The 24,704-nt window shown below is 47.2% G+C and overlaps 2 protein-coding genes across 7 annotated transcripts in view; one reads left to right on the top strand and one right to left on the bottom strand.

Moving 5' to 3' along the window:
- LOC139110057 (homeobox protein araucan) overlaps positions 1–24,323 on the top strand; it is a 38,670-nt gene extending 14,347 nt beyond the window's left edge. The window contains exons 3-7 of the mRNA XM_070669590.1: positions 3,335–3,468; positions 9,595–9,953; positions 13,503–14,514; positions 14,624–14,707; positions 21,240–24,323. Coding sequence (XP_070525691.1) covers positions 3,335–3,468; positions 9,595–9,953; positions 13,503–14,514; positions 14,624–14,663 — 1,545 coding nt within the window. The 3' untranslated portion in view covers positions 14,664–14,707; positions 21,240–24,323. The remainder of the gene's footprint in view (positions 1–3,334; positions 3,469–9,594; positions 9,954–13,502; positions 14,515–14,623; positions 14,708–21,239) is intronic.
- Positions 1–24,704, bottom strand: part of LOC139110075 (ankyrin repeat domain-containing protein SOWAHA-like) — a 375,001-nt gene that overhangs the window by 107,668 nt on the left and 242,629 nt on the right. For 5 of the 6 annotated variants that reach the window (XM_070669630.1, XM_070669627.1, XM_070669631.1 and 2 more), the window contains one exon: positions 2,709–3,103. The gene's annotated coding sequence lies outside the window, so the exon portion shown is untranslated. Of the gene's footprint in view, positions 1–2,708; positions 3,104–4,319; positions 6,612–24,704 lie in introns of those variants that run through there. The other variant, XM_070669633.1, reaches the window with a different exon arrangement.

Below are 24,704 nucleotides of genomic sequence, written 5' to 3'. Positions count from 1 at the left end.
GGCGATAAATATTTTTAACGTCTCGTTCAATCGTTAATTGGCATTAACATTTGCGACAGATTCTGGCGTGGAAATAGGATGCTCCGTGAATAATTTCTGTACAGTAACCACGAGTGATTTTCCGCGACGCAGTTTCGCCGCGAAATAAATTTATTATATCGAGAATGTGTATTGTAAATATAAAATTAAGTGATGCAAATTGATTGTTGTCGGTTTGGCGCGTTCTCTTGGGGCTCGTTTTGGCCGAATATCAAGTCGACTGTTCAATAACGAGAATTTTCGCTGTTCTGTGCATAATATAGGATACTAAGTGACACCGCGAAAGCGTGCGAAACTTGGATATTCATCCGATATCCATATCAATGGCAAGATTACGCGGCTCGCGGTGAAGAAGCGCGCGTGTCCGCCGCGGTGCGAAAGTCGTAACGTTTCGACTCGCGATATCGCGCGTTATTTTACGGCCCATTGAAAAGTGTAACACGCGTAGCTTTCTTAATCGTAGATTGTTACGCTTTTATAATTGGCACTTAAACGCGGCTGGCGTGCAATATTGCCACGTGCAGCGTGCGTTCAGTTGCACGCGCACATCCGTGAATAATGCATCGGGAAATGCGTAAAATCACTGCGAATTCTTTGCACTTATGAATTTCTGAAAACGCTCATTCGCGCAATTCTGACTGACTCTCTTTAATAATTCGCAATTTTTGTAACGTTAAAACTTCTTTTAATAATCACCTTCGTTATCGAGCAATCGCATATAGAATTAAAAAATTTTGCAAGACGCTCGCGTCAACGTTGAAGGAATATCAATGTACTTCGACACGTAATACATATTGATAATAACCGTAGTCGTCAGTGCTGTTATGCGGCTACCATTCCGCACGCGGGTAGTCGATCGGCGCCGAGTTCCGCTGTAATTGAGACTGATGAACCGAAAGGCGAGGGGGATCCTTCCTTGCACGCGTATTGGTTTAGGCCCGGCCATACGAAACCCCAAGAATGCTATTTGTCGCGCGAGACGGCGGGACGCGCGTCATAGTTTTGCATCTTTATCGGTATAAATTGCAGTCCGGCCGGTCAATCGTTCGTGGAATTTCAACGCCGTGGCGTAATTTGGCGCACGCGACCATCGCCGCCAACAGTCGGGTGACGAACGATATGACAGGGTATAGTTCGGAATGCCATAAACGTCCGACTGCTGAGAATTTTGAGTATTTCGATGGGTCGCGTAGTACTTTTTATTCATATCGAGACGACGTCGGCTTTTTTCGAAAAAAAAAAAAATAGTTAAAGAGAAACCTTGAGCGGGAGAGGCTTTGCCTTAGAAAAAAAAAAAAAAAACGCCCTCGCTCTGCATCGCGAGGATTATGAACCTTAAGCGTTCGAATAATATTCAGAAAGAATACATTTATCAATAATTATATTATTACGTACTCACTCTTTTGAAGAGATTACAAAACAAATATTTTGGTAGCGTTTGTTATATAATTGAAAGCTAAAAGAAAATTTTTTTTTTATATAATCAGCTGCTGAATTTATTAAAGAGTAGATATTACATAAAAAGCTACAAATAATGTATGGTATAATTTCTGTTTTTTTTTTTTTTTTTAATTCTTATATTCCATTGTGCGTAGCTGTTTTCTTTTTTTTTTTACATTCGTTCTTTTTTCTTTTTCTTCGATCTTTCTCAGCAGATGATAGTTAAGCAGGAAACACGTGGTCCTGACGATGCAGATCAATGGGCCGATTTGATGGGCATTATAATATAATAAGAATCAGATTAGCATTGAATGAAATGAATGATGTGATAGATTGTCGAAAATGCCCGTGTGCAAAGTATCTTATTTAAAAAAAAAATATATAGAAAACGTCGCGTCACGTCATAAAAACTAAAATACATAAATAAATCCGGTATATTAAAAAAATTTTAAGCAATATAATTTTATAAACTACATTAATAAAATAAAAAGGTACTTTATCGCGGAATGTATATAAGCGAATATTTTTAAAGCACCCTGCGCGGGAGACAATTATAGGCGCTATTGCATTAACTTGATGGACTGTGTCGAGCCCACAGCGACACAGGGTATCAAGTTAGAGCCACTTCGCTGTCGCGCTCCCTAATGCGTTGCATACGTCGCGAGATTTGGGGCGCAACACAACGATTATTGGCTACCTTAATACAGGCGCTCGTATAATCGGTTAAACCGGGGACCGGTGACCCTGTGTGACTGCGCGCAGTCGTAACAATAGTCGAAAGCGTCAACGTCGGGGACCACCCGCAGTTCGCTATTAAAGCCGCTTCTGAAAAGAAGAGAAATAAAGACGGAGATACGTAGACGCATACACGCGCGCGCTAACACGTATGCCGAACTCCCTGAAGAGGGAGAACGGCGAGGTGAGACTAAGGGCCGAGAGCACGGCGAAAGACACGGGCGGTAAGAAAAAGAGAGAGACGGAGAGTACCAAGGGCACCCATTCAAGGGGCCTTCGAAAATCGAAACGAAGGGTAAAGGCGAGCGGGGAATTAAGAAGGTGGACGTCGGCGACGATGAAGACGCGGCGACGACGACGACGGCTAGATGTAATACGAAACTTTGTGGCGCCAAAGAGACCACTTCTAAGCCGCTGCACTAATAATATCCCCCCATTGTGCTACCATTAGCCGCGTAACGTATCGCCACGGTCATTTCTCTCTTCTCACTTACCTTTCTCTCTTCTTCTCGTTCTTTTCTTCATTCTCCGCTCTTCGCTTTCGTCGTTCCTTCCTTCCTTCCATCTTTTCATTCAGTCCTCTGCCGTATGTCGTTTCACATTGTATCTGCAGTGTTTTTTTTCTTCTTTTTTTCCCCTTTTTTTCTTTTTTTTTCCATTTACCCGTTAATCCCTCGTGGGACGAGAGTAAAAGATGACTGAAAAGTTTCTTTCGAGGACACTTGCAAACCGCACGTCGCGCATTCAGATCAAGTGTTATATTTATACGATCGTTACGGCTCCTTGCGGCTTTCGAGTCCATCGGTGAAAATTGAGATGGATCGAATTGAATCTCTAAAGGCTTTCCGGGCAGGCTTGCGATAATCTCTCTCAGCATGCAGAACATAATCTGTAACATTAACCATAATGGATCTGTATAGTTTCCTGAATCGCTTGCGTCACGCGAGGATCAATATCAACGGCGCGCGATCGATATCGCTGTTATTTTTTTTAATTTCAACGCCACGATAAAGAGATAGCATGCCAATAGTGTGTTTACATTGTAGGAGGGAATTTATGTGCTCGATACAGCGGCATACTGCAAATAAATTAGCGCTTATCGTGCACTCTGCTCTTGCAGGGTAATCCGTACGGGCTGAAGGACGCGACGGGGATGGGCATGACGGCGGATATGGGTGCTGCCTGGGGCACGGCCGCCCTTCAACCTGCCGCCACGGGTTACTACCCTTACGATCCAACCCTGGCCGCCTACGGGTAAGTTTATCGCCAGGTTTCATGGTCTCTCGGTTCCATTAGATTAAACTACCACCGAAAGAGAGAGAAAGAGAGAGAGAGAGCGCCGAGTTATCTTCCCTCTTACCCCTGTCCCGTTACCTCCGCGCGCCATTAAAACAAGAGTCACGATCCCGTCGTGCTCGCCGCGTATACTTCGCTGAAAACGTTTCTGCGCGACAACGGTTATCGTTATCGCGAATCCGTAATATCTCCCCCTCGGCCGAGCACCTGGAGAAGCACGCCGTTTGTGGCGGATGGACCGTTAAAATCGTGCCGGTCGTACCGGCGAGATGAGAGCCGCGGCAACTCTCGCATTAATACACGGTGCACGACGCGGCGAATATTTATCGGATTTAAGTTGTAATTTTTTTTTTTTTTTTATCTCGCTCAATCACGGGGTTACGCATATAGTTTGCTCGCGCCAGCGGATCGTCCGCGATTACGTTAATACGGTAGCGTCTGATATAATTGTCATCGATCGACTTGATATTCGGACGAAGTGACTGCCGCCGCGATTTCCGAATTTTGTTCCAAAGGGGTTGAAGGTACCGGCGCTCGAGTTAGGCCAAACACGACGGACGGCTACAAAATGGCTGTAGGCAGCCGAGTGGGCGTATATAATGGAGGCTTCCAGGTTGAACGTGTGTACATACGTACACCGGCGTGCACGCGTACACGTATACACGGCCACACGTATCGCCACATCGCGAGCGTAGGGAGAGCAGTAGATCTCTCTCCGTAGGAGAGCGAGCGAGCGAGTGAGTTTATTGATTGGCTTCCTCCCCGGGGTTGGCTCGCCCGTTCGCCAGGCCTCTCTCTGCTTTACTCACCACTCTCGTCGACTTCGTCCGCTCTCTCGCTTCCACCCCCGTCGCCATCTCGTTTTCTCTCTGGCGCTAAATCTCTCTTTATCTCTCCCTCTCTTCTTCTCGTCCGTTCCTCGCGCGCTCACTCGCGTACGTCTACTCCCTTTCGACTACTTCCTCGACCACCTCCGTATCCTCCGAACGAGTCGGCTCCCACAGGTGCTTTACTTGCTTCGCTTAGCAACCCTCGTGTCCGCCTGGCGAACGCATACATATATACCGACGCGCACACAAACGTCCGCGTACGTTCGCGCTCGACGCTCAGGAGTAGGCAAGCGACTCACGCAACGGGAGGCTTCTCCCTTCCTCTTCCAGACTCACCCCTTCGGGCGGTTGTATAGTCTGCATGTGCTCGACGGCGGCGCGGGTGGTGGCGGCGGCGGCGCCTACCAGAGAAACTCCGACGGTAGGCATTGTTTATCGTGGAATTCAGCGCCCTTACTGCTTCGCTCTCTCACCACCTCTCCTGGACAAGCCTCTATTAATTTACTTGCTTAATAATACGACGGCCGCTCTCTCGCTCGATTCTCCCTCATCTCCGCCCCGGGGTCGCTCTCTTCCCTTAACAGGTTACTACGTGCCCCCGTCACTTTCGACGCCGTCGGGCCGCTATTGTTTTATTGGGCGGCGTTGAAAGTTGCGGGCTGCGTTGCACGATACAAGAAAGGGGTGTCCCGCGCGAGGGTATAAATTGAAGCGGCTCGATTGGGACGCTCCGACGCGAACGTTCTGATTACAGGAAATGAGAAATATGTCGTTACTGCCGCCGCCAAAAGGTTTTTTTGAAGGGTACTTCGATCGAGAAGAGTGCCTCTCGTTTTTTCTGTTGTCTTCGCGTAAATTGACTGACTTCTCTCCGTTTTCCCGCATTCGCGCCTTCATCGCGCACTCTTACGAATCTCATTGCTTATTGTTTTCGAATGACAGATGAGCACGGTCGCTTTTTCTTCGCGTCATAATTTTATAAAACGTAATATAGATAACATATTTCAAATTCTTTTAATTAAATTAAATTTATTTAATATATTTATTTATTTAAACGTATATTGTATATGTAATATATATATATATATTTTTTTTTTTAATTATTTAACGGTGCTATAATTGCCGTTCTCTTTATCCACTAAGAGGATACGATACCGTGTCAGTGAATGCCGCAACGATGCTATCTTAATTTTAAACCTAATCGGGAGATACCGCTTTTTATTATCAACGATCGCTTATAGACAGTGGCTGCGTCGGGATTATAGAAACGCGTGGTCTTTTTCTCTTCGACAATCACCTTTGATTTCCCGCAACCGGTTATTTATTTGTGTCTTTTCTATCTCTTTTCTATCATCGGGATATGCCTGAAACGGCATCTAATAGTACAAAAAAAAAATCTGCCCGACATGTCGTCGTATAGGGCACGCACGAGCGCGTGTGCGTTTTATTAACCGGTAAGGAAAAAAAAATTAAAAAAAGAAAAAAGAAATTATTTCGACTACTATCTCGCGCCGTCTTTCTGCTCGCTTAAAATAAAAATCGAACACCGGGACCAGTTAAACGTCGTGCAGTTTCACAATTTCGCTGGCAATTGCTCTCCGTGATTCTCATAGAATATATATTAAAAAAAAAAAAAAAAAAAAGAAAAAACAAAGATGCGCTGATTGGACGTGGATATATCGCTCTATCGTAGAACATAGCGATTGTGCGAGTACAGGGGGCGGATCTTGTCGATGGCAGTACGGAGCAAACGCAGCTGTAAGCTATACGCGATTGCACGGAAGAGAGGGTGTATGTATGTATGTATGAGAGAAAGAGAGAGGGAGACGGGGGAAGAGAGAAAGAGAGAGAGAGATATGCAGTAGATTGGCTGGTCGGTCGGTAGGAAACGTTTGCACATCCGAACCCGGGCGTAACTATTGAAGCTACCTATATATATACACGGCTATATCAGGCTGGAGGACGTAATTACGCGCGTTCTGCCAATATTGGTTAACCTTTCGAGGTTGACGCCACCATATGCAAAGCCTCTAATGAGTCGCTCGAGTGCTGCCAGTGTCTAGCATTACGCGCTCCTCTATGCACCCTTTCGCATCGTTATTATTCCCCTTAGAGGAGGAATTTCTACCGTTTCGATCCTACTGTTTCGACCCCGTTATCCCCTGAATCTGCCGACAATTTCGTTTTGCATATATGACACGCCTCTCTCTCTCTCTCCGTCCTTTCACTCCTACGAAACAGTCCCGCACTTCGAAATTGACATTAATCTCCAACGTGTGCAGAAATATGCGCAACGACGGCTGCCGAGTTCATTTCGCTATTGCGCGAAATCTATTTGCCGAATCCGCCATCCGCGTAACGTCGACATTCGATTATCGGTCTTTCGACGAGCTATTGACTGACAGTAAGATATTTATTCCTATTTATTCTATATGTCCCTATCGTCGGCACGGGATTGAAGGATATTTTTTAAATAAGTCACTCAAAATGCCAGGCCGGATTAACGATTTGAATCGTGGTGCGTTTGATATTTGTACGTTTATTGGCCGCGCGTTAAAAATCCGTATACGTCGTGCCCCTCAAGGACGCACCTCGCACGATTTCGCTTTACCATCGACAAAGAGACGATAAAACGTACGTCGGGGAGTTTTACGATAGCAGATAGTGCCATTCACTCGCAATCTACTAGGCCGCGATCTCTCGCGTTATGAGCGTGCTTAGATCTTGTGCATCCGGCTTGATTTACAATTCTTTAGAATACGCAAACTTGTATTTGCAAAAGCACAGGAACGCATATTGCAAATTTCAAGTAACGCGTGGCCACGAAACGGCGACGCGACGTCTTTTCTCTTTTCTGCGTTATTCGGCCGTCTCCTCGCGCCTCTTTAATTCACAATAAAACTTGACGGGTATCAACGGTATATTCGTTATCGCCGAGAGCATCGCGGGTTGCGAATTACGACAGGATTTTTCACGGACCAATCGCGCTGAAATATGCCGCGGGAGGGAAAGAAGATCGGGACCGGCCGTCGCGCGCATTCGCCAAGTTTTTACCTCGCCTCCATTCGTCGGCGCATCTGCATCGCCGCATATACAAGACGCGATCGCATCCGAGCGATTCTCTGCCGGCACGCAACGGTACACTTAGTATGTAAATGTCGATGCGGACTCGTTGTGTATGTAGATAATTGCGCGGCGCGCAACGCCGCGGCGCGGCCCCGGCGTGTGGGAGGCAGTCGAAATTGCGCATATTAACGAAGGGGACGAACCTCGATTATATCTGCAAGCTTATATCGCCGTCCGCTGTCGATTCTTGACGAGTGTCCGATTTGAAAACCCGAAATGTTGCCGTCCACCGTGAATTTCGTTATCTTTCTTGTTTTTAATATCGAATCGAGGAGGCTTTTTTTTTATGCGGTCTCTTGCAACGAAAAGTTTGAAGAAACATCGGAGAGGATAGAAACAGTTTCTGCTCCGCGAAAAAAAAAAGAGCATATCCGCGAATAGAATAAACCAGTATTTTACCGTGATTCGGTGCATTTTATCGCTTTCGTCTTACTCCGCTACATGGTCGCAACTGCTTCGATGGCGGACGCGCAAGCCTATCGAAATCGATAGGACTTTTTCGAGGACATGGCCGCTTTCTTGCGGTAGCGGCGGGCGAAAGGAGGAACGTGGTTTGAGAAGAGCAAAAAAAAAAAAAAAAAAAAAAAAATAAGGAAAGGGAAAAAAAGTAACGTGGAGAGGCTCGTTTTACCGGCGACGTATCCTGGCGGCCGCCTTTCTCTTGTACGAGGGAGTTTAATAGAGGGTGAAACGTCCTCCACCTTCTTCGAGTCAGCCTCCCGTCGGATTGCCGTTTCCATCCCCATCGGCGCGGTCATCTCGGCAATCTCGGATGCGGATCGACAGCGGCAATCGGAGGGTAGTTTGCGGAGAGGGGGCTGCGCAGCCTTGTGCTCGTCGAGTGAAAGCGGGAACCTAATAATTCGCCGCTCGTTCGATTTACCTCGATTTCCGCTTTTCTCTTTCTCGCCCTTCCTCCCCGCGTGCGCACCGAACGATTTCTCCAATCTTACCGCGGCGCGTTCGTGCTAATTCGATTACATAAAGTGGAAAATGGACGTCTGACTTGGATTGCCTGTTTACATTATTCGGGCGCAATTAATAAAAATTATTCAATAATTTATCTCGACTGAAATCCGACGAAATGTATCAAGAATATTATTCTGAAAATCTATTCGACGGTCAATGTCTACCGATTATCGTTCGCCGCTCGACGTTTGATATTGCGAAATTTTCATTTATCCCCGGCCTGACGAGCACGGCCGGCAGATATCTCGTCAGGATGCGTTTTGCTCGAGGCAAAACATTGTTACTAACCGCCACCATCGCCGCTATCGCGAACCAGTGGCCTTCCATCGTTTCACAGCCGATGGATCGTCGATAGGTATTTTAGTATATAACAGTATACCTACGTATAACATACTCACATACCGGGTTCTTCGCAAGGGAGGCCGGGGAGGAACGGAAGAGAGAGGCGAGAGAAGCAGACGAGACTGTGCGAGAAGGGGGTGGGCGCGAGGGGATCGATCGAATCGCCATTACGGCGAGTGAGTGCCGGGGGTGCACGATGGAATCACGCCGCCGCTGGGGGTTTATTCCCCGTATATATTTGCCGGAGTATCACCCTCGACCCAGTAGGATACCGCCCCCGCCTCCCTCTCCCCCTCCCACCTCTGCTATCCCGGAGGGGTTTGATGCTCAGCAAGGCGGAGGAAGAGAGAAAGAGAGTGAGAAATGAAGAGAGAAAGGAGACGGGATCTAGAAAAAGCCGAGGGCTCGTGCGGAGCACTTTGGACTTGCCAAAATCTGCGGGGAATTCGTACCCTCGACACGATACCACTTCTCGAGTGGAGTGGCCCGTTTCGACAAATATGGAACAATAGTTACTTTGCGACAGACGTGCGTTACTTTAACAGCGATTACTCAATCGTTAATGTTGCGTTTGACACTTACTGGCGAGACGCGGCGAATAATTTCGATGTGATTTCTGAATTTTTTTTCGTACGCGTCGATTAATTAGCGGCCGACTAATAATGGAAATTGAAAAACGCGTGCGAATATCGTCCACGGTTTCTCTCGCATTGCACTTCCTGTTTACGAGTCCCTGCTTATTCAACTGTAACGGAATTTTTGCAGAATTTTAAGGGACGTTTTATTGTAATCTGACTTTTTCGTTGTTTTTTTTCAGATACGGTGCCGGATACGATCTGGCAGCGCGGCGGAAGAATGCCACGAGGGAGTCGACGGCGACCTTGAAGGCTTGGCTGAACGAGCACAAGAAGAATCCGTATCCGACGAAAGGCGAGAAGATTATGCTGGCTATCATCACAAAAATGACGCTAACCCAAGTCTCGACTTGGTTCGCGAATGCGCGGAGACGTCTGAAAAAGGAGAACAAGATGACCTGGGAGCCGAAGAACAAGACGGACGACGATGACGACGCGGTGCTGACCGATTCCGAGGACAATAAGGAAAAGGACGATCTCGCGCCGGACAACAGAGGCGACCGGGTCGGCGAAGAGGCGAGGCGAGGCCTTGACGATACCGGTAAGAGTCTTTTTTCCTTGCCGCGCATGATATCCGCTGCCCGTCAACAAGTCAGAATTCATTATTCAGTAAAAAGACGTTGCCTCCAGATACGAGCCGTCACGTTTTCACGTCGCTATCTGCGAGAGCGATTTAGAAAATTGCTCGCAGTCGCAGGGCGTGCTGACGTTAACACGCGAAATCTTAGTTTGCGCCGCTAACAGGACTACAAACTGTGAAATGAAATGAAACGAGGGGCGTGTCTGCTGACGTCGTCGTAGAAAAAAAAAAAAAAGAAAAAAAAATCGCCGGGAGAGTAATAATAATATTCGAAACGAGTCAGCGGCGTCTACTTTAAAAGGCGGTCTGAAAAAGAGAGAAATTACGACGGCACGGTATAACGTTTGCGGTATAATTCGTCGCCGGTGTTATCGCGAAATTTTTATCATTAGAAACGTAAGATTATTATCAATATTCCGAGGAATATCGTCGAAAGCTACAATTGTTTCTCCAACGTAGATCCGGCGCCGAGCAAGGCGTTCGCGAGCCGATCTCTTTGACTTCGGAATGTCGATAGCGTGTTTTCCTCGCGTGACCAGTTTCCCCGATATCGAATGCCCATCAGCTGGCGTTTCTCGTATTGCACGAGTATGCATTTTGCTCACAATGAATCGAACCTTGCGACTTTACTTCGGGCGGTCCGTCAGTTGTTTCTAAAAGATTGCCTGAATCTTTTTTCGAGAATTCCATACGTGAAAATGTTTCTGAATAGCTTTCAAATATATCTTTTGCTCCGTGCCCCGACCGAAAGATCGATGATAAAGCTTTTAGCCTTGTCGCTCGCGTACCTGTCGTTCCACGAGAGCTTCTGTGGGTCGCCCATCAACCGTGAATTTTTACGGTCGACGATTCTAAAACACGCGGCCGGCAATTTCGGTTCGTTCCGACGCCCGATTCACCGCGAGCGGGCGCTCATTATACGCGGATACGAAATGCTACGACTCGTTTTCCCGTAGCTCGAAATGTCGAGAATATTTGTATCCTGTGCGCGACCCGCTTCGCGTCAAGGTGCATTTCTTCGCGCGACGACCGGAAACGGCGAGTTAGGAATTCGCGGCGAAACGGAACGCGCGGCGCGGAGCGGAGTGGATTCTACATCACGGGGGCGGACATAATGGTTCACATGTGGGTAAACACAGTGACGGGTTGCGGGTTGCCGCGCGAAGAGATTAATGGCCCTCGGTTTGGTCCCCCGGTGGATCGGGTCGACGCCGTTGGTATTGGTACTGGGCACCCCGAGCTGGACCGGGCTGCTTGCCCGTGTGCTTACCACGGACGTGTAGGTGTACATACGGCGCGCGAGGAGCGCAGATCTGTGAGAGGAGTAACGTAATTGTATGCGTGCGCGCGTGCGAGAGGGAGAGGGCGCGCCCGGGTTGAGTAGCCATACGTAGAACCATATCCACTCCGTGCCCGCAGTTCATATATATGTATGTAATATATAATATACACGTGTGTATACATATATGTACATATATGTATATGCACGTATATACTCACACATTGTAAATGTATATAGACACACATGAGAGAACGCTGGTTCGAGGTACGGTGATGTATCGGCGCCCGCGGCGAGACGAATGGTACGGACCCTCCTATGGCCACCATTACCCCACCGCACATTGGCCAATATCGAATATCTCTCTCGTTCTCTCCTCTCGCTCTATTTCTCCTTCGATTCGCTCTCGCTCTCTCTCTCTTTCTCTCTCCCGACTCGATCTCTCTTTCTCGATTCGGAATACCTAGATCCTGCTACGTCACGCGTCCTGCAATGGCTCGTAATTTCAAAGGATTGGCTCGAAGCAGAGCGCTCGAACGATGCACTGAAAACGACCGACGAGAACTGACGGGAAATTGATTCGTCGCGCCCGTACTTCTGCGTAAGGTCGCGCGGAAGCACAGACGCTTGGCGTCTTTTACGTCGAAATTTTTCGCGGCTCTCTTCTTCCTATATAAATAGCGGGTACGTGTATCGACACTTTCGGTATGTGGACGGATATACACGTACTTGCCTCCGCTCGCTCTGTGCCGGTGACCTTTAGAAATTCAAAGGGAAGCTTTTGGCGCGCTCATGAATTTCTACGCCGCGCCGCTTGAGAGAGAAGATAGGTCACACGGACTGTCAGACACCTATGCGGCGAGGGTTAAAATATTCGTATTCAAGTAGAATATATATTCAAACTCCCCGGGCTTTCGGAATCCGACTATTGTTACATAAAGTTAGACACGGGCGAGTTCGGAGCGTCTTGTAAATCACCGAAATGTAACATTCCGAGATGGAAAAAAAAAAAAAAAAAAGAAAAAGAAACATGATTACGCCGCTTGCAAGTTTCGCGGGAGCGACGCCGATCGGACGAGGAAAAGCCAAGGCAAATGCAATTTAGTTATTCAATTTAAACGCAGAATCCGGCCGCACGGCACGAAGATTACGAGATTAACGTCTGATAAAAGAGGGTCAAAAGTTAAAGAGCCACTTGTGGACTCGACGGTAGTATCTATTTAGTTGGTCCATAAGAGAGAAGTTCTCCCTTTATAAGGGGATGCGTGCGCCCTAAACCGAAGCTCTCTTTTTCTCACCTACCCCCCTCTCCCTTCTATCTTCGTCTATTTCGACGTCTCTCTTGCACGAGCAGAGTATAGCCGCGCGCCCTTCGTGCTTGGGAATTATCGCTTGACGACCCATCAAGTAAACCCTCTGCCGACACATTCGAACCTCTTAATGAAATTCTCACCCCTGACTGACTGCCTGGCTTGGCTCGGTGGCTGGCAGACGGTCGGGACGATCCGTAGAGTGCCCCGAGAGACGACGGGACAGAGAGATCGGCGAAAAGGAGACGGATACGGTTCGCTTTCTCTCTTTCTATCTGTCGGTTATCCACTCGCTCGCATATCCTCCCCACTCATTGCCCCGAAGGGAGACCGAAATCTCTCGCGCCCCAAAGTGGTTGAAGGCTTCGCTCCCTTTTTTCACAGCATCCCTTACAGCTTAACTGTATAGGAGCGTAAGAGAAATATCCGCGCGCTCCGTCGCCGTTCAACGACCCTCCGCGACAGTGGAATCCCGTTACGAAGACTCCGTTTTACGTTTCACTTCTGCATATCGAATATTATAAATTATTAATATACGTTTTCCGCGCGTATCTACTTTCACGAATCACCGAGAAATCTTCGACGAATGCCGAGCAATATATTTTGCGCATATCTTTTTTTTTTAAATTTATTTTAATCGCCTTATGCATTTTTTTTTCATTTTTAATAATTTTATTAATATAATCTATATTATGATATTACATATAATATTGTCTACTTTCACGAATCACCGAGAAATCTTTGACGAATGCCGAGCAATATATTTCGCGCATATCTTTTTTTTTTTAATTTATTTTAATCGCCTTATGCATTTTTTTTTATTTTTAATAATTTTATTAATATTATCTATATTATGATATTATATATAATATTATATATAATATTAATTTTATTAATTATAATTTTTTCGACTGTTTTCAGAACCAATGAGGCACGTGAAAGCGGAACTTTTGCAACACGAGAAAGATCTCGAGGATGAAGACGAGTTAGATCTCGAAGACGACCGTCGACGAAGCGAGCATCCTTTTCATCATACGATGCAACATCACCATCACCACCACCAAGGTTACGGCGGTGAGGACCATCTGAAAGAAGAGGGAATTAAATCGGACTGTAGCGCGGGTGGAGTGCCGATCCCCGCGACGAAACCAAAAATCTGGTCTCTAGCGGACACGGCAGCGTGTAAAACGCCACCGCCGCCGTCGCATCCTCATCACCAGCAGTACCATCATCTTCATCATCAGCAGCATTACCCGCAGCAGCAACCGCAGCATCACGTGCCCAATCAGGGACACCATCATCACTCGCAGCAGCCGTGGCTCGGTCCGGGCGGCGCGGGAGGTGGCGCCGGCGGCGGAAACGGTAGCAGCGGAGGAAACCTGGCTAGTTCGTTCGCTCTACCTTCGTCGGCGGGGATGAGCCCTTCGGCGGCGGCGACGGCGCCCTACTCGGGCGCTGCCGCGAGATACGGCGGCTTCCTCTCGTCCTCGTCCGGCGGTCAGCTCCATTACAATCCTAATTCATCGTCGGGCTCGAGCTCGAGCGCGTCCTCCTCGGCGGCGGCGGCGGCGGGGTTTCCAGAGGTTGGCACGGACACTCCACCCCAAACACCACCGAATATGAAGGTGGCCACGCCGAATGGAGTGATCCAGGCACCACCGGGCGGTTACTGCCCTGGTGGCAACGCCGCTAGTGCCGCAACTAATGGCAATCCTAATATTCCGTACGGCGCGAATCATCCCGGTAACGGTGGCTATCTATCGACGAGCTCGGGATCAGCCAGCAGCGCCTCGTCTTTCAATTCACGGTTACAAAGCTCGCCGCATAAGGACTTTTCGCCGGTCGGCCAGAATTCCATTCTCCACCAGCATCAAACTACTGCCAGCTTGCCACCCACGGAAGCTACCACCGCATTTAAACCATTCTACAAAGGGTGAGTGGAAAATATACGCTAAATCTTTATTCAGCGTGTAAAAAAAAATTTTTTTGTTATATGTATAAAAGGACCGCGGGAAAGAATTAAAGAGAATCTTTTGTTCCAGTTCGCAATCGATGAATAGCGGCTTCGTCTCGCCAGTTTAAAAGCCAGTACCGAGGTCCAGAAAACGATAATCGTCTTTCTCAAAGTAAGTGACTATATCATATTATTTCGTCGTTTATATATATATATTTTTTTTTTTTTTTCGCGACATCCGTCGAAAGATTTTCGCTACGGAAAGTCAACTCGAATTTCGTTATTAATCTGTAACATATCGAGTCAATCACGGCGAGCGATATTCGTAATTTACTTTCAACTGTAAAAAAAAAAAAAAGAAAAAAAAAAAGAAAAGAAGCGTTGACGGGACAGACGGCGGGGAAAAGGATGAGGCGGGGACAGAAAAGGTAAGTTGTCCGAAGCAACGGTACATGACCGGCTTATCGGCACGAAAATCGATACAACGATTCTCGCTTGCGCGAAAGGCGCGCCGGTCGAACTGGTGTTGCGCCGAACTCGCGCACGGCCGAGACACCGCGGGAACAATCGATAAGAAATTAATATCCGGCGTGTCGATTGGTCGTTAAGCCGAGCGAGCCGAGTTGAAATAATAATGGTATCGGACACACATTGAGAAGCGTGTGGGCAGCCCACCGGTGGTAGAGGCAACGGCTGCGAAGAGAAAAAGAGAGAGGAAGAGAGACGGATAGAGAAATAGGGAGAAAGAGGCTATCGCCACCTTCTTGACAGTGACAAATGGACGGAGATTTCAATCAGTGAATGGAATCACCACTGGCTAACCGCGTCTTTCTCTTACCACACCGGTCGGCCGTAGGTTTTTACGTGTGCACGCGCGCGTGTCCGTCTGTACGCGTCTGTGTTTACCGTCCGCGCCCGCATGTGTTGGAACACTATACTCGGACACACCTCAACCTGTCGCGTTGGTGACCGAGCGGACGACTCCGGTCCAGTCTCGCGTTCGGGTCTCACGAGCGAGATCTCCTTACTAGCGGACTTAACCCTAAGATGGATACCTCAAAGCACCGTGAGAGGAGCCGGCACTAGCCGCGACCGGTGACGTCGTAAATTTTCCGTAAATTACGCGTGTCGCGTCTCGAATAAATAATTCACAATAAATTTATCGCGCGTATAAATTGTATAACACGAATCCGCTGCGTCTTTCGAAAGTTTGTGGATAAAAAAAAAGAAAAAATTTACCGTCGTTTACCTCGGGACACTCTATCAAATTTCAATTCGAATCGTCCGCCGTGCAGAGGGTCGTAGGACAAACGCGTTAAAGCGTGCGAGCTGCGCGCGCGAGAGGGATAAAGTCGGGAGGAAGATGGAAAAGCGATTGCCGTCAAGCGATCGTTAAAGCGTCCTGAGGAAAACCGAGGCCTCCGTCTTTTCTCATTCGCGGCATTCGCAGATAAAACGCGCGGGAGTGAGGGAGCCGAAACGGCTGTTCTCCCGTTTCCTTACAAACGATACGCGGGATTCATCTCCAGGGCTTACCGTCCTCCCCGTCCTCCCTCTATTCTTCTCCGCGGATACTCCCGTGGTATTCGTAACGTCGCGGCGCGAGCACGAGTCTTTGAACATTATCTGATTCGATGGAATCGTAAAAGAACCAAATCGCTCTCCTCGCGAAAATACATTTCCCGGTTTCTCTCCCTGCGCCGATTCGAGAATAGTTTCAGCAAAGCGGTTGTCTCTCGAGTCCTCGCCATCTGCGTTTCGATGGCAGCGGGAATCTGCTCGGCTGGATCGATATTATTGCGTGGAAAATGCGCGCCGGTCTCCAGCTGGATACGCCGATAAGATATAATCGAGAGATATAGAAAAATCTTAATTAAAAAAAAAAAGAAAAAGATACCAAACGTAATAATATTATTGACACTTTTACGTAAGATTATTAATTATTTCCGTAACAAAATAAAATGAAGATAAAACGAAGCGCGGTTTCTTTTTTTTTTTTTTTTTTGAACGGCGGGTAAGACGAGATGAGCTGCAAAAAAATTATCCTGGCATATCATTCGTCGCCTCGTTTCGCAACAAGACGATGAGGACCCGAGAGAATCGCCAGCCAGGGCGACGCTGCCACGTATCGGCTGCGGGAGAACGTCTGTCGTCGTTGTCTTTGTAGGATGCCACGATGTGAACGCGAGTAGAAAGGCGGACGGCGAATGGGGAACGGGGGTGGCGGATAAAGGGGCCAGGGGGAAGTGGTCTTTTCGGATGGAACCGGGTGTTAGCCGGTGCTCTCTTATCTCGCGGCGATCTGATCCTAATTTATAGCCGCGTTCCAAATAAACTAGTTTTCGCTGTCGTCACCTCGCTTCCTCCCTTTTCCCCCTTTCCGCCCGGCCCCTCCCCCCGTCGTTTCACCGCGTGTGTGTATATATCGGACGCGCTGGTGCGTTCGCACAGGTCAGATGCGCTTATAATGCTACCCTCTCCTCTTTCGGACCTCTCGAACCAACACCCGCTCCGGTCCGGATCATCCTCGATCTTTGCCTGCCCCTACTTCGCCTTTCCTGTTGCGTACAAACAGACAGGTATACGGAGGAGAGAAAGAGAAAGAGGAGGAGAAAGAAAATGTGTGTGTCGCTCAGGTCGCGCGAGGCAGCGCCTTTTGTAGCACCTACCACCAGTTTGATATTCTCTCTCGTTCTTGTTCTCAATTTAGAGTCGATCAGAGAAAGAAAAAGAGAGAGAAAGAAAGAGAGAGACCGGGGACCACGAAGAAACAGCCTCCGTGCAAAAGTAAAGTCCTCTCGTGATGTCTGTGCCCTATAATTGCCAATTAGCGCGGGGATGTTTAATCGTCATTAGGACGATGGTAACCGGCCGATCAAGGATCGACCGAGCCCTTCCTCCTTGGGTGGACCCACTTCTAACTATCGTTGCCTTTTGACTAGCGATATTTACACGATCTCACGGCATCTGCATAAAATTCGCGACCACCGTGCACCCGTGATCCGCCTCGGAGGTGCGAGAGGATGGGCGATCTTTTTAACGGCTTCGAGATTCCGAGCGGAGGGAGGGGGGGGGGAGGAGAGAGGGAGGGAATTCAGGTGTCTCCTTAATAAATCCTCGAACACGTCGTCGCGGTTTCCCGAGAGCTCCGTTCGTCTCTGTTTCTCTCGTTCTCTCGATAGATGAGCCCCGGCGTCGCCGGTGCCTCTTTGAAAAAACACGCGCGTTTCTGGAATTCCCGTACGACCTTTGGTAGTTTCATCGGAAGCAGCACGCTCTTCGTAGTATACCACGTCCTTCTTTGTCCTCGACCTCCATTTTGCGGGGACGCGACGCGCTCGTTTTCAAGCGTTTATCGCCGTGCACCGTGAGATCCTCTCACGCGCGGGCGAAGACGGTAGCGGGAGCAGATTTACGCTTCCAGACGCGCGCGCTAGATGAGGCTCGGTTGCTACCTGGGCTAATCAGCGAGAGATCGCGGAGGGAGCACGCACCTTCGCCTTTTCGACCCTCGGCGAGGCGTCGCTATCATTCACGTGATTTCGTGACTCGGCCGGCCGACGCGGGATGCAAATGATATTGATTGGGAATAAAAACGCAGAGCGTGATCGCATTGCGCGCTCCTACGTGCCTCCCCTTGCTTTTCTGAATATAAATCGACACGTTAATTCTAAAACCGGACAGATACAGCGAGAAAGAGATCTTATCTCGGCTTATTAAAAAAAAAAAAAAAGAAAAAGGAAAAGAAAGAAATACGCTCAACATCGCCGGCTCGCTTCGGTACGATGATCGTACTCGTAAAAGATCCGCGAACGAGACGGCTCGTTATCCCTACGCCCTTACGCATTACCGAGCACCCCGCGTTCGCGTAGGAACTCCAGCGAGATATTAATAAAGTTATAAAATAAACAGACTCCCGCTTATCTCGGGCACGTTATAATTAAATCATTATAGAGGCGCATACACGCCGGTGAAATTCCAAGGGGGAAAAATACTCCGCGTCGATACGCGAGCGGAATGTTAACGTCTTCTGTAAAAATGCGTAACTTAAGGCGAGCTATCAGCGTGAGTTATTATTAAAGTTCCCCGGCGACCAGGGCTTTCATCAAATTAATGATTGTTTAATGTTTATAATTTTATGCGCCGGGGTCTGTCTTCCACATTATGCAAGCTACCGCGTCCGGCCACACGAGACCGGCGCGTAATAATTACACGACGGCGCGCGTTGCTGCTAGCGAAATTGTTCGCCGTCGCGCGCGACATTCGCCATTCGAGAATTCGAGTAATGAAATTAGCGGGGAAAAATTATCTCTTCGATGCGATCGCGGAGATCGTAAAGGAGACGTTGCGCAATCGCGCGGGTTTTTCTCTCCCCTTTCCGTTTTATCAAATTAAAGCCGACGAGGTCGCTTCGACGTTGATAGCGATAAACGTCGAGAGACGCTTTTATCGTCCGCGTAGATCGCTCGCGGTTTCGTAACATAATGGAAACGGTGGCGGGATGGGGTGCGGGGGTTCTCGGCGCATAAATGATAATCACAAATGTTTATTGCGCGGAGGAAGAGGCGGGCGTCGGTGCGCCACGTTGGTGGTAACCGGCGTGCATGTAACATCCAGATGTCATTGCGGAAACTTTCGAAACGACTTGCCGCATAATCGCGCGACATTTGTCATCCGGGCCGACGCGCCGCCGTCACTTTGCTCGCGGCCCGGCAGGAACGGCCGCCGCGATATGGGAGATGGGGAAATGGCAGAACCGGCAGACAGGATAGACGGCCCCGTATAGCCCGTTTTGAAATATTCGCCGCGGCGGTGCCGCGGGCGTCAGTTCCCGAAACGTCGGCCAAAATGGATATTGGCGTCCCGTTTATAATCGCGCGCCACGGAAATTTCCCCGGCGGCGCTCCGCCGCGTATCATCGCGTGTCGCCGTCTCCCCGCATAATTGTTCGGCGAAACACGATTAATTCGCACGTGTCGCCGTATCGCCGCGAGCACCGATCAACGTCGCTCGAGGAAACGGTGACCCTCTTACGAGGCGAATCGATTGCAAGAATATTGTTCCCCGACGTTTCTACCTTTGTCTCGGCTTTACTTTAAAATTGCGATTCGAGACGCGCGACTTTTATCTCGGAAATTTCACACCGATGGCTCGTAATTCCGTGGAGTTTCGGAAACTCGAGAAACTTTCTTTATTCTCTTCCCGGCGCGGTAAAAAAAAAAAAAAAAACTTTTGAAAAACATATATTAACACGTTCAAGGTAAGCGAGAGTGAAAAGACTTTTTCGAGAAGACTTTCAAGGGCAATATAGTATATTCACGTACTTAAAAAATTAATTAATTAATTAATCATAATAATTACTTAATGAAATATCGATTTAATAGTTAAAAAACGTGAGTAGCGTTACGTTAATTTTTGCGTAGCCGTGCAATGTGCGATTAAAGCCGCGTCGGTCGTGCCAATTGCGCCAGTAATACGTATCGGGTTGTTCACCGAGAAGGAGTATTGATTCGCTCGTACATTGGTCCATCAAGCGCCTATATATAAACTTCCGTTAATGCCCGATTACAATCTCTACAGGCAATTTCTGATCACGCCAATTTTATCAGTTTGGAAAGTAAAAAGCCGCGCCGGCCCGCAATCGTTAGCATAATTCTACATAAATCGTCGCGATTAAGTAAAAGTTTCATGTGCCGAGAAATTATACGTTTTAATCTCCCCCGAGAGTTCCGCGGTGTTTTACGTAGCATTGTTGTTATCGAGGCCCTCGTTACGTAACTCGCGTGTCGTCCCGAATACCCCACGCGAAAATAGTCAACAATTGCGGCGGAACAGTTACGGGCGTATAAACGTTCGTTTAGTGCCGAACGATATCGGCAGTAATGGTCGGGTGAGCAACGTGTTTTGCATAACGATCGCGTTTTATCTCGCGGCACGTGTGGTTTGTCGTTTATTAACACTGACAATCGCTGTCACGCCGGTATCGCGGCGCGAACGATTACCCGCGGAACTGGGAAAAATAGTCTTGGCGATACGTAATGAGCGGGTTTCGCCGAAGAAAACGACCGCGCTTCTCCTTACCGCGTCTGTAACGCGGGATCTATATCTCCGAAAGTGCCGATCGGAATGGGCACCGGCGTGAGATACGGCAATCGGGTATCGATAGTCGCGAACGAGGCGCGTGTGTGCGAACGGTTCCACGAAGGTAAGCGCTCTAGTAATAGTTGGTTTACGAGTTTACAAAGGCATCGGCAATTTCATGGGCATCGCGGCTATTTAAAACCGATTGCCCGCTCGTCAAACGGTTCGTAACTATTGTCGCGCGGCTTATCAACGTTCATACGCCGGGTCTCAATAGAATTTTTCACACAGACCGCAGTCGCGCGTGTTTAACAATTCGTTATTCGAGTCCCGGTAAAGTGGTGCAATTTACACGAGAAAATACAAAGTTTAAAAAGAAAAATAATTATAAAAAAAGAAATAAAAAGTACGCGTCAAGATATCGATTAAACGTTTAAACTACTGGAACATTATTCCTACTGAATATTATTATATGTTTTAAAAATGATAAGTTAACACGTGTTCTGAATACGTGAAATGCATATAAAATATAAATATAAGTAATCGCTCGTCCTATTATCCCGGGAGTGGAGGAGGAACACCGCAGCGTCGATCTAAGACCCATTCCTATTTTTCTGTTGCAGAATAAAGCGGCGTCGGTGAGGGAAAGGTCTTGCGAGGAAGTCCTGTGGCCGGACTGTAAATACGCGCTCCTGAGTGGTCCCGGGATTTATTAGCGTTATCTCGACTTCGCGTCAGGGGTGGAGTGAGAAAGAAGTGCGAGGCATATAAGAAGCGGGCAGAGGCGGTTCGGGGGCGAGCAGGAAGGAAGAAGGAAAGGGAGGAAAGGTGGTCGACTCTTCGAGATACATAAATCGTTCCCCGACCTCTGGAAGGCGCGACTCGGAGAAGACGTATGAGGGGGTAGAAAAGTGACTACGCGAAGCGGGAGCGGGGGCCGGGGAGGGGGAGGGAGGAGGGAGGAGGGAGTTGGAAGGCGGCTTAGAGGAGATTTAGGAATTAGGAGAATTACGTCAAAGTGCCTGCTTACGCACGGCTACGTACGGCGAAGCGACACCGGGGGCCGGGTAAGAAGAAAGTAATGGGGGCCGAGCGCGCTGCGGGATTTATGTCCGGACGCGCTCACCTCCTCCGGCGTGCTGCGAGCGAGAGAGCTGCGAGCCGCCATATTTTCGATCGGCACCATCGATCGTTTCGCTTGACGGTCGGAAGAGACGGGTTCACGGGGCACGGGAAAAAAAACACGCGCTGCGCGTCGCCCCCGCCGTTAAACCGGGCTTGTACGATAAGAGGAGATTTTTTTTTTTTTTTTTCAAGTTACCCAGATCGAGTGGCCGAACTTTCCGCGATCGTCTTCGGATTAACGTTCGGATGATACCGCCGGTGTATATCGTTTTTACATTTACACTTACACACGCGTCCCCACGCGCGTACACACGTACACGTACACGTAATAACGAGTCTTTTATTTAGTCAATGTCTCGTCCGCTGATCGTCCAGCGACGTCTCGGGATTTCCGGAACGGCACCGCGTGCGTAGAGTCATCGATTTTGTAAATAAAAAGAATAAAATAAAAAAAATTAAGCAGAATGCCGATTATTTCGGGAATTTAGCGGTGACGGCTCCGTGCTGACGATCGCGTGCATGTACAATGTGGAAGGGCGAATCGTTTGCGATTCTAAATGCACCGGAATTGTCGGACGAACGATGCGCCTCTTCCGAGATAGCGAGGGTACCCAGTCGCGAATTACACATGGGCAACGTGCAAGGTAGCACTACTTCTTCGTTACGATATAACGGGGTCTTTCTTAACGGTTGTCGCTCGAGATCGGTCATTTAACTCGGCAGAAAGAGAAAGAGTTTCGACGGTGCGTTCGAGCGAGTATAATACTTCGACTAAGTTGCGCGCGGCACGAATATCGAGAAAGAAAGAAGGGAAAAAAAAAAGAAAGAGCGGCAGAAAAAAAAAAAGAAACTGAGACGTAAGAGAAAGAGCGTGAAGAGAAAAGCACTCGATCTACCTGTTATAGGTTTAAGGTGAAAATAAGGGAAGGACAGATTGCGTAGCGCATTACAAAGCTACTATGGTTAAACTTACCACTAACTCCTTTAATTATCCGAATGAAATATTAACGTATACCCGAATACCCGCATATAGAGATGGAATGATAAATAGTACACCTACGCAATACACATACACACACGGTGACACGCAAGTAACTCTAAGCCGTAGATCTTAAGGCTGTACCTACTACATCACGAAATTTTATCGGGATGACGCGTCTTAAGGATTTCGCAGAGAGAGAAAGAGAGAGAGAAAAAAAAAGGGAGAAAGATCCTCGCTGCAGAGTATACATCGCTGTATTATAAGTATAAATAAATATATATGAGCGGATTCGGGGCGGTATGCTTAAGCGCCTAACAATGGCATTCACCGCGACGGAAGGGACGCAGTGAGAAATTGAATAATAATCGTTAAGGAGCAAATTCGTCCCTTTTCGCGCGACATCCGTGCACTCCGCGCATCTCAGGTCGAGCCGCGACATCGGGGACACCAATTCGTACGCGTAGTATTATTCTCCCTAGCGTGTTACATTTGATTGTTGGCTAAATGCCTGTATTTTGTTGTATTTCTTGCGATTATCGATTTCCTTTATGAACAATTTTAAGTTTTGTTAACAGATGATTGTGTTGATCGGCGTTGCGCTTTATTAAGAGGGATAAGATGATTTATGGTTTCACTCACTGCTTTTTTTCACGCGAGATGCGCGAGAACGTCGCGAGCACGGGGCGTGAAAAGTGGAAATGCGGCGTGCACGGTGCTCGAGACAAAAAAAAAAAAAAAGAAGAAGTTGTTGATATTTTTTTATATTATATGTATATCGCGCGGATTGTCCCTCTTTTCGCGAAACTGATCGCGTGGTGATAAGAGCCGAGGGATGCGTGGTATCTCGCGCGAATCGCGAACGGTTTTCGGGTCAAAATTTCGAAGAAAAAAAAAGAAAAAGGAAAGGAAAAAAAAAATTAATAAGATGGGAGGTCGACTATTATTTTGTACTTCGGCGTAAATGCAAACAGGAGCGCGCGCGAGTCATCGTTGACGGTTGGGGAGAAGCGTGTCGAACTTGTACATTGTTTTGTAAAGAATACATTTATTTATATCTGTGATAACGGAAGAGTTCAACGGGGGAGGGTAGCAGGGAAGAAAGAAAAAAAAAAAGGGGAGGAAACGATAACGTAAGGCGTTCGCGGTATCGGTATACTCTGACGAAGACGGTCGGTGCTCGTGCATTCGTTGACACGTATATCATAGTATAATTATATAGATATGATAACGTTTTTTTGTAAATAATCAGAGAAGTATAGGGAGATAGACAGAAAAAAAAGAATGTGCTGGGAAAGTAAAGAGCAAGTGTGGAATGGTACCGCCTTGCGGACGGTTTCGACTAACGAAGGCTAAAACGGAAGAGTGAATAAGAAAAAAAAAAATTATATAAATATATAAATATAATGCACGTTTTGTGTACATTGTCGCACCTTCGTGAGAGAATCTATTTGTTGTGAATAGTACACGTAATGATGCAGATATACATATGCTACGACTTAGATTTTATTCGCTTGTTCGTACGGATTCGATTGTAAAATAATTAAAACTGTACATAGTTCTGAATGTGAATATAAACAGAAAAAAAAAGTATATATATACACATATGTATGTATATATGCATGTACATATATATTATTGCTATTACCACCATTATTTTAACATCGACATATTATTTCTATTATTTCATCATTATTGTCTGCTTAATCATTATGAATTGATATTATATTATAAAATAATGAAAGTATTGATAATATGTCGATGTTTTTAAGAATAATAATAGCAATACATATATGTATATATACATATGCATATATACATATATATATGTATGTATCATTGCTATTATCATTATTATTAACATCAGTATATTATTACTATTATTATTTTATTATTAATATTATTGTCTACTCTATCATTATAAATTCATATTATATTAAAAGGAAGACTATATTACGTTGTAACACGCACGCTTCACATTTTT

The sequence above is a fragment of the Cardiocondyla obscurior genome, linkage group LG19 (genome assembly GCF_019399895.1).
Source record: "Cardiocondyla obscurior isolate alpha-2009 linkage group LG19, Cobs3.1, whole genome shotgun sequence".
Lineage (NCBI taxonomy): Eukaryota > Metazoa > Arthropoda > Insecta > Hymenoptera > Formicidae > Cardiocondyla > Cardiocondyla obscurior.
The sequence above is the reverse complement of the archived record's forward strand: the minus strand, read 5'-3'. Positions and strand labels throughout refer to the sequence as shown.